The following is a 10,362-nucleotide window of genomic DNA, read 5'->3' as shown; positions in this document are numbered from 1 at the left end:
GGGACAATCGCATGGTCACAAGGGACGGTAGCAGGTTTGACATACACCAAAGTGGTCATCTGTATTACTTGCCTACTGTTCAAACTGATATTGATCAATGTAAAGTGTGTCATGATGTACAAACCTGGCATGAAATGTTGGGCCATTGTAATTATGAAGATGTGCAGAAATTATAAGGTGTAGTGAGAGGCATGGAGATAATAGGGAGTGCGGCTAAACCAGCACAATTATGTGAAGTGTGCACAAAAGGCAAATTTACCCAGACGAGAAACAAGGAGCCTGACAGGTGGGCTAAGAAACCCTTGGAGCTAGTCCACACTGACCTAGCCGGTCTCATGCAAACGCCTAGCATCAATGGTCACAAATATGCACAAATATTTACTGATGACTATTCTGGTACCATGATGGTGTACTTTCTAAGGTCTAAGAGTAATGCAGGTCTCGCAACAGAACGGTTCTTAGCTGACGTAGCACCATACAGTGAGGTTCGGTGCATCAGATCAGATAATGCTTCTGAGTATACAAGCAAAGAGTTCCAGGCACTGTTAATAAAGAATAGGATTAGACATGAAACGTCTTCACCCTATTCACCACACTAAAATGGCACGGCCTAGAGAGGGTGGAGAACCCTTCATGAGATGGGTAGACGCTTACTGCTAGAAAGTAACTTACCTGTTGAACTACGCTGTACAGACGGCAGCCTTTGTACGGAACAGATGCTACTCTAGGCGTACACAGAAAACGCCATACGAGTTGTTCGTAGGGAAAGAACCAAACATTTCCAAAATGCAAACATTTGGATCAGTGTGCTATGCTTACCAGCAACAAGCCAAGGGCAAGCTAGACTCCAGGTGTGAGCAGGGTGTTTTTGTGGGTTATGATAAAAACTGCCCAGACTACCTAGTGTACTACCCAGAACAAGAGAAAGTTCAGAAACACAGATTGGTAAAATTCACAACCAAAACTGCAACAGAAAAAGAAACACAAACATGTGAGTCATACACGGGGTATGGTGATGTAAACCCCAGGGTTAATGAAAGAGAAATTTGTGTTGATGATGACAAGGTTGAAAATGTACCAGATCAAGGTTTACAGGGTGTTTCTGAGACTTTACCTGAACAGACTGAACGCACAGAGTCCCTGACACTGTAAACGGAAGGAACCCACCATGAACCCGGAGGAGGCCGGTTCACTTACAGGACTTTGAGACTGAGGATACATTGGACAAATTTGTAACATGCGTGGACTCTTGCTACAGAGCAGTATGTGACATTCCTCAAACCTACAAGGAAGCGATAATGTCAAACAAATCAGGGCAGTGGAAAAATGCTATGGATGATGAGGTAATGTCACTGGAGGAAAACGACACCTTTACCCTCACCCATTTGCCACCAGACAGTGGGGGGAAAATGGGTCTATGGCCTCAAGAGTGACATTGACGGAACAGATAAATACAAAGCGAGGTTCGTAGCGAAAGGCTACAGTCAGAAAAGGGAACTGACTACAAAGAGACATTTTCACCCACAGCAGACATGACAAGTGTGAGGGTGATCATGCAAAAGGCGGCACAAGAGGAGCTAGTGCTGCACCGGCTTGATGTGAAGACTGCTTATCTTCACGCTCCGATCGATTGTGAAATTCATATCGAACAGCCAGAAGGCTACGACAAAGAATCAGTCACAGGTGAAAAGCTAGTGTGTAAATTGCACAAGTCTCTCTACGGCTTGAAACAGTCCGGTAGAAATTGGAATGCAATGTTGCACACATGTCTAACTGAGAATGGTTTTGTACAAAATTCTGCTGATCATTGTGTGTACTTACGAGAGAAGTATTATGAGAACGTGATTTTACTAGTATGGGTAGACCATCTCATCATAGCATCTAAAAACAATGGTGTACTCAACAGTGTGAAAATGATGCTCACTGAAAGATTCAAAATGAAGGATCTAGGAAAATTGAAACATTTTCTGGGAATAGATTTTGACCAAACAAATGGTAAAGTCACAATGTCTCAAGAGAGATATGTTCACAACATCTTAGAGAGATTTGAAATGCAAAATTGCAAGTCCAGAGAGACTCCATGTGAACCAAAACTAGAGTACACAGATGTTGCAGACAAAACGACAGATCAAAGAAGGTTCAGGGAGGCAGTTGGAAGCCTAATTTACTTGTCCACATGCACACGTCCAGACAGAAGTTTTGTGGTCAGGAAGTTATCCCATCACTTTGCTGAGCCAACACAGTAAAATATGTCTTTAGATACCTCAAAGGTACAGCAGAAAACAAGTTATGTTTCAAAAGAAATGAAAGTGAAAAAGTGGGATTGAGAGTGTACAGTGACGCTGACTGGGCTTCAGATGTGTCTGACAGGAGAAGCACATCAGGTTATTGTGCTAGTCTAAGCGGAGGTAGCTCTCTAATCTCATGGAAAACAAGAAAACAAGCTACTGTTGCTTTATCCACATGTGAGGCAGAGTACATGTCGTTGGCAGTTGGGGGCGGCATGGCGTAGTGGGTAGAGCGGCCGTGCCAGAAACCTGAGGGTTGCAGGTTCGCTTCCCACCTATTGACATCCAAATCGCTGCCGTTGTGTCCTTGGGCAGGACACTTCACCCTTGCCCCCGGTGCCGCTCACACTGGTGAATAGATGATGAATGAATGATAGGTGGTGGTCGGAGGGGCCGTAGGTGCAAACTGGCAGCCACGCTTCCGTCAGTCTACCCCAGGGCAGCTGTGGCTACAGATGTAGCTTACCACCACCATCGTGTGAATGAATGATGGGTTCCCACTTTTCTGTGAGCGCTTTGAGTATCTAATAATAGAAAAGCGCGATATAAATCTAATCCATTATTATTATTATAATGTATTTACCTAGGACAGTGTGATAAAAAAAATACTTATACTCGTTTAAATAGATGATTTTCTTTGAACTGGGTACCAAAAGTTGTTTATTAGACTCAGAAATGTGACACTCAGCAGGAGATCTCTTATCTGATCAAGGTCTGGCTCCTGTGTCTTTGATGTGACATGTGGACTTTAGTTGACCTGGACATGTGTGTTTTCTCTCCCTGGTAACCCCCCCCCCCGTGCTAAACTGTTGCCCTTTCCCGAGTGACCCCCCTCCCCTTCTGGGCAAACGACACCCTCTCCTTCTTCACAGGACTTTGGGTATTCATTCCACTGGTGTACTGTATGTAAATGAGCATGGAGGGTGGGACTTCTGAGAATGTATAATTGTCATGACATATTCTAAAAGATTTAGAACAAGCTGGAACGAACGGATGTGTCGTTCAGGTTTGGTCTCGCTTTGCAAAGCTTGTTATTATTTGTTTGTTACTTTGATAAATTATTTTAAAGCTATTTGTCACTAAAGGATCGTCTTTAAGAAATTTCCACGACAAGTTGGTGTGCAGAAGCGGGATCCCAAGAAGATCGCTGTTCCCGTTGGCAGAGGCCGCTGAAATGGACTAATCAACCTGGCAGCACAAAAAAGCTGACTTCTCCTTCCCAGAAATTTGAAAGGACGGGAGAGTTTTCGAGGCCCCTGCAAATCGGACGGCCGTCTCTTCGAGATCACGTTTAACCCGCTGCAACATCGTAACGGTAAATTAATTGAATCATCCTGACTGAAATTTTAAGACGAATCTCTGACATTTGAATTTTAAACAAAAGACGATTCCACAAAAGGTTTTTTTGTGTGACAAAGCTTGAGTGATTTATATGTTTCATACATGGGAAATTAGCCGTTCTTTTTCCGTCTCCCTACGATTTTTAATGCCGGGTTAGAGTCCCTGGGTTAGAGTCCCAAAATGCAGCGCTGGGTTAGAGTCCCTGGGTTAGAGTCCCAAAATGTAGCGCTGGGTTAGAGTCAATGGGTTAGAGTCCCAAAATGTAGCGCTGGGTTAGAGTCCCTGGGTTAGAGTCCCAATTGTAGCGCTGGGTTAGAGTCCCTGGGTTAGAGTCCCAATTGTAGCACTGGGTTAGAGTCCCTGGGTTAGAGTCCCAATTGTAGCACTGGGTTAGAGTCCCTGGGTTAGAGTCCCAATTGTAGCGCTGGGTTAGAGTCCCAAAATGTAGCGCTGGGTTAGAGTCCCTGGGTTAGAGTCCCAAAATGTAGCGCTGGGTTAGAGTCAATGGGTTAGAGTCCCAAAATGTAGCGCTGGTTTAGAGTCCCTGGGTTAGAGTCCCAATTGTAGCGCTGGGTTAGAGTCCCTGGGTTAGAGTCCCAATTGTAGCACTGGGTTAGAGTCCCTGGGTTAGAGTCCCAATTGTAGCGCTGGGTTAGAGTCCCTGGGTTAGAGTCCCTGGGTTAGAGTCCCAATTGTAGCGCTGGGTTAGAGTCCCAAAATGTAGCGCTGGGTTAGAGTCCCTGGGTTAGAGTCCCGATTTTAATGCCGGGTTGGAGTCCCAATGAAAGTAGCCGTGTCTTCATAAAAACGTATCTATATGCCCGGTTAGAGGCCGGAACAAATAACACGGATTTAGGGTTGGAGCCGTCTTGTCATAAATTTTAATGGGTTAGAGTCCCGATGATTAACAGTGTCTATAAGGCCGTGAGTGTATGCCCGGTTAGAGGCCGGAAGAAACAACACACATTTTAGTATGTTAAGTTTAAACAAAAAGAGCGGAAAATTAAAACGAGCTCGAATATGTAGTCCAGGAAAGTTAAGCCTGAGGTATTCGATTGTGATTTCCCATGTATGTGCACAATGAAAGAAAATATGTAGAGGGAGCCCTAATGTGTGTGAAAGTATGGGTGAATGAATTGGGATTTCCCAAGACTGGTTCATTTAGGATGAATCAATTGAGTAAAATTAAAGAAAAGTTAGCGCTACAAGAGGTCAACATGCGAAAGGGAAAGACTGTGGGTGTGAAAGATTTGAATTGTTTGAACAACATAAAGAAACATTAGATGAGTGAAGCAGAAAATAAAGAAAAGATCGATCTTGCAACTGATATTTTTCCCAGTACTCTGTTTTCGAGCCAATCTCAGGGCCTGAGTCGCAGTCGAAGGGTTTCTGAGGACTGGACGCCACTTTACCCCACTCTGCCCCCGCACTACGACCAGCAGCAGCAGCAGCAGCAACACCAACAACAGCACCAGCACCAACAACAGCACCCGCCGATGTCACCCCTCCAGCTCCAGCTTTTGCAGCTCCCAACTCTACCCCTCACAACGCCGTTTCCGCCCACTAACTACCAGCGGGCAGTCTCGGGGCACGGCGCAGCAGCCCCGGCGGGGTCCTCCCACTCACATCAGGATGACAATCAAGGAGCATCGGGCTCATCAATTCAACATGTGACCAACTGTCATGCCCGGCTCTGCCGGTTAGTGTTTGGGGCACTTTGGTCCTCCGACCCGCAGGTGGAGCTGGTCTGTGAAGACGTGCAACATCTCAGAGGGCTGCTGATTGGGCGGCCTATAAAAGGCCTCCCATCAGCATGCTCTCTCTCTCATGCTCTCTCTCTCTCTCTCTCTGGCTCTCGTCCCACAGGCACATTCGTTTGGTGACCGTATGGTCACGGCAACGACGGCCGGGATTAGCACCACACTTGCACCCTTTTGGGACAACACTCATTTACTGATACATTCCTTGGTTAATTCACATTACTGATCACTGATACATGTTGTAAATAAAAGATCTGTTGGCTAAAATGTACAAATCGGTGTGGTCTCCCTTAATGTTACAGCCACTAACAAGCCAGTGGTTGTGACATATGGGGGCTCGTCCGATCTTTGGTAGTAACTTTAGGCTATGGTAATTCCTTCTACTGGCTATGGCAGCGTAGGAAGGTGCGTAGAGCTCTTTGTATTGAGTATTCCTTCTACTGGCTTTTGGAGCGTAGGAAGGTGAGTAGAGCTGAGTTACTAATTGTGAACTGCTGATAGTCAGTTGGGGCCTGTTATCAGTTAGTTAATTGGGGGATCTACTGATTTGTACTTTTGAGGCTTTGTTTGACCGTGCAAGTTAGGTAGACACTGAATTGTTTGTTCCAGCCATCTTGGTTTAGTTTCATTGCAGTTTGTAGCATTGCATTCAGCCTCTTAGGAGCTGTCGCCTTTATCCCCATCTAGTACGGGTTCTAGGTTCCTGCTGTCACAGAGCCTGGGCGAGGGCACCGCCTTGGAGAAACGGCTGAATCGGCTTTGTCGGGATGGTACGTCTCCACAGGTATTGGTGAGTAAATGATCCTCGTCCTCGGGCTCTGTGTGAAAATAGATTAGTGTAGTGGGGGGAAAATGTTTAGGGGGATGCTCCGAGGTTAGTTTGCTGTGTTAACATAACTGTAATGTTTTAGAGACCTGGTTGGATTGGTTGGAGAGAGAGAGCCTAGCGTAATTAGAGCTAGTTTTTGGTTGGGTTGTTTTTTCAGTAGTTTCATTGTTGGTTTGGTACAGTTGCCAGATTGGTATTGACGGCCTGGGTTGAGCAGGATGGAGGCTTTTGTGGAAGCACCATCTGAGAAATTGTTGTTTGCCCTTAATAAGGAACAGTTGTTGCAATTGGCAGAAAAGTATGGCATGGAATTGTCATCAGCCATTAGAACTGGTAAGAAGGGACCCTTGCGTGACTCCATTCACAAGTTTTTGTGTGAGCAGAGCATTTTGCCTTCAGGAAAAGGTGGTGACGCTCATGTGAAGGGTATGTCAGAGCCTATGCAGTCAGAGAGGGTAGGCATACTGACTTTTGAGCAACAAAGAGAGATGAAGGCACTTGAATTTGAGTGGGCGCAACAGGCTAAGGAGAAAGAACGTCTTTTTGAACTGGAAAAAATCAAATTAGAACGAGAATTGCAACAGCAAGCAGATATGGAGAGACTCAAATTTGAAAAAGAAATGGATTTGAAAAAAGGTGAAATGGACCTTACAGTACAGCTTGAGAAAATTAAAATTGAACAGGATCGTTTGAAACTAATGTCAGAAGGTAAGATTAGTGGAAATCTGTCCGGGTCAAGTATGGATAGCATGGTAAAGTATGTTCCAAAGTTTGACGAACGTGACCCAGACGTGTTTTTCTCACTGTTTGAACAGATGGCCTCTGACAAAAAGTGGAGTGAAGAGGATAGAATGGTGCTTTTGCAAACTGTACTAGTAGGACGCGCACGGGAGGCATACTTGGCATTAACACCTGTTGATAGGCACAAGTATGCTGAGGTGAAAAAAGCGGTCTTGAAATGTTATGAACTGAATCCAGAAGCTTACAGACAACGTTTCAGAAACTGGCGTAAACGTGATAATCAGACCCATGCTGAAGTGGCAAGAGAGTTGAGTACTTATTTTAACCGGTGGCTCACTTCAGAGTCTGTCTCAACTTACGAAAATGTGCGTGATTTGTTGATTTTGGAGCAGTTTAAGAACATTGTACCAGATCGAATTGCAACCTACATTAATGAGCAAAAGGCAAAGTCAGTGGAGGAGGCAGCCTCGCTTGCTGATACCTTTGTGTTGACTCATAAACGTCCTCCACGGTATAATAGCCACCAACGTTATGATCCTGCTCGTTCTCCTCCACAACGTTCTCCTCCTCGTTATGGTCGTAGTTCAAATCGATCCAATTATGGCAATTCCAGTAATGTTCCTAAATTTGATAATGGAAGTAGCAAATCTCGCCCAAGCCCGACGGATAAATGTCATTACTGTTTGCAGGAGGGACATTGGAAAAAGGACTGCCCGCTGTTGAAAGGCCGTAAATCTAATGCCAAGGTAGCTGGGTGTGTTTCTGTTGTGCATCCAGTTGATTTTGGCGTCTCTGATCTAACACCGTTACCTCGTTTGGAAGTTCATTGTGAGCAAGTGATTGAAGATGGTGCATCTGTGTCAGACGAGCAGACGAAATCAGTAGAGTCAGCTGCGTCTGATTTCGCTCCATTCATTAGTGATGGCTGGGTGTCATTGGTTGGAGAGACACAAAAAGTTCCAGTTAAAATCTTAAGAGACACTGGGGCATCTGAGAGTTTCATTTCTGGAGCAGTTTTGCCATTTTCCACAGCATCTGACACTGGGAAATGTGTTTTGATTAGAGGAATAGGCATGCAGTCATTTTCTGTACCGTTGCACAAAATTCACTTGTGTTCAGGATTTGTGAATGGGGAGGTGACTATTGCTGTGAGACCGTCTCTGCCTATGCAGGATATCCATGTAATTCTGGGGAACAATTTGGGTGGGTGTTGAGTTTCTCCACCTCCAGTTGTTACACCTGTACCGCTATCTGTAGAGGAGCCAGACGCGTGTTGTCAAGAATTCCCAGAAGTGTTTACTGCTTGTGCTGTGACTAGGGCAATGTCTCGCACGCAGGCGCAATCGTCGGATGTGTCCAAATCTGTGCCTATTTTTGTTCCTGAGCTGCCCGAACCTCTGTCATGTCAAGATTTAATTGAGGCACAAAAGAATGATCAGAGCTTTGAGAAATATTTTGCCTTAGCTTCTACTGATCCAACGATGGGTTACTTCATTCAGAATGGCGTTTTGCTGCATACGTGGTTGCCAGGTGTTGATCCTGAAGTGGCAGGTCAGGTGATTCAAGTGATGGTACCTGACAAATACCGTGATTTGATTTTGAGAACAGCCCATGGAGCAGAGTCTGGGCATTTTGGAGTTAAGAAAACCTACCGACGTCTTTTGGAACATTTTTACTGGCCACGGATGAAACGCCATGTATCTAGATTTGTCAAAGCATGTCATGTTTGCCAGGTTGCGAAACAGAGTACTCCCATTAAACCTGCACCACTTCAACCTATTCCGTCTGTTGGCACACCATTTGAGCATCTCATTATTGATTGTGTAGGTCCACTACCCCCTTCGAAATCTGGTTGTGTGTACCTCTTTACCATCATGTGCCAGGCCACTCGGTATCCAGCAGCGTATGCCTTGAGAACAATTACCACAAGGTCAATATTGAAATGTTTGTCTAAATTCATTTCTGTCTTTGGCATTCCAAAGGTAATTCAGAGCGACAGAGGGTCTAACTTTACCTCCAGAACATTTGCTGCAGCGTTGAAGTCGATGCAGGTGAAGCACAATTTGAGCAGCGCGTATCACGCACAGAGTCAGGGGGCATTGGAGCGCTGGCATGCCACGTTGAAGTCTCTCTTGCGCGCTTACTGTGTTGAGATGCGGAGAGATTGGGAGGAGGCGTTGCCATGGCTCTTGTTGTCTGCGCGTGGTGTAGTTCAAGAAAGCACTGGTTTTAGTCCAAATGACCTAGTCTTTGGCCACAAAGTCCGGACCTCACTGTCTGTTTTAAATGCCAATCTGGATCTGCAGAACACTCCCGTCAGTTTCACTGAGTATGTAGATGGTTTTCGTCGTAGGCTGTTGCTTGCATGGAAAGAAGCAACCGAGCATTTGACTAAAGCTCAGGTGAAAATGAAGCTGCGTTATGACCGTAAAGCGAAGATCAGAGTTTTCAATCCAGGTGATCAAGTTTTAGCTTTGCTGCCCATTCCGGGGTCACCATTTACAGCAAAATACTCTGGTCCATTTACGGTTATGAGCCAAGTGTCAGATCTCAATTATTTACTGTCAACTCCTGATCGTAAACGATCACAGCAACTGTGTCATGTGAATTTACTCAAGCCTTACCACTCTGCAGGTTCCGACAAGGCGGGTGGGATTGCTGCGAGTCCAGTGGGTCTAGCCGTTGGGGTTGGGGAACCGCTCAACTGGCCGGAGGTGGCAGCTTGGGATGAAGTGCGCGCACCTGATGATTCAGTGTTACACGGGCGCTTGGATAATACTCAGCAGTTAAAGGAGCTAGATAGTCTCCTCGGTCATTTAAGTGAGGTACAGCGTAAACAGTTGTCGGATTTGATTTTTGAGTTTTTGCCTTTGTTTTCCGACACTCCAACCTGTACCACACTAATTGAACATGACATTGACACACAGGGTGCCCGCCCAATACGACAAAGATTTTATCGAGTGGCTCCCGATAAACAGAAGAGTATGGAGGACAGTGTGCAGTATCTGCTTGATCATGGTCTCGCCAAGCCATCTTACTCCAGTTGGGCATCGCCATGTCTACTGGTGAAAAAGTCAGATAACACCTATAGATTCTGTACGGATTATAGGAAAGTAAATGCTGTGACTAGACCAGATTCTTTTCCATTGCCACGTATCGAGGACTGTGTGGATCAGGTTGGGAGTGCTCGTTATGTCAGCAAATTTGATTTATTGAAAGGTTACTATCAAGTGCCTTTGACGCAGAGAGCGCAGGAGATATCTGCATTCATTACCTCTTCCGGTTTGTACTCGTATACTCGAATGAGCTTCGGTTTGCGGAATGCTCCTGCAGCCTTCCAACGGCTCATGAATAGGGTCGTTGGGGGGCTGCAGGGGTGCGCGGTTTATTTGGACGACGCCGG

The 10,362-nt window shown here is 45.5% G+C and overlaps 1 protein-coding gene across 1 annotated transcript in view; it reads right to left on the bottom strand.

Moving 5' to 3' along the window:
- Nucleotides 1–500: 500 nt before the first annotated feature.
- LOC133546498 (gastrula zinc finger protein XlCGF57.1-like) overlaps nt 501–10,362 on the bottom strand; it is a 50,814-nt gene continuing 40,952 nt past the window's right edge. The window contains exons 4-5 of the mRNA XM_061892270.1: nt 673–724; nt 501–542 (exon numbers count right to left, since the gene is read on the bottom strand). Of these exons, the coding sequence (XP_061748254.1) occupies nt 501–542; nt 673–724 (94 nt within the window). The remainder of the gene's footprint in view (nt 543–672; nt 725–10,362) is intronic.

The sequence above is a fragment of the Nerophis ophidion genome, unplaced genomic scaffold (genome assembly GCF_033978795.1).
Source record: "Nerophis ophidion isolate RoL-2023_Sa unplaced genomic scaffold, RoL_Noph_v1.0 HiC_scaffold_30, whole genome shotgun sequence".
NCBI lineage: Eukaryota > Metazoa > Chordata > Actinopteri > Syngnathiformes > Syngnathidae > Nerophis > Nerophis ophidion.
This window is presented reverse-complemented; position numbering and strand designations above follow the sequence as displayed.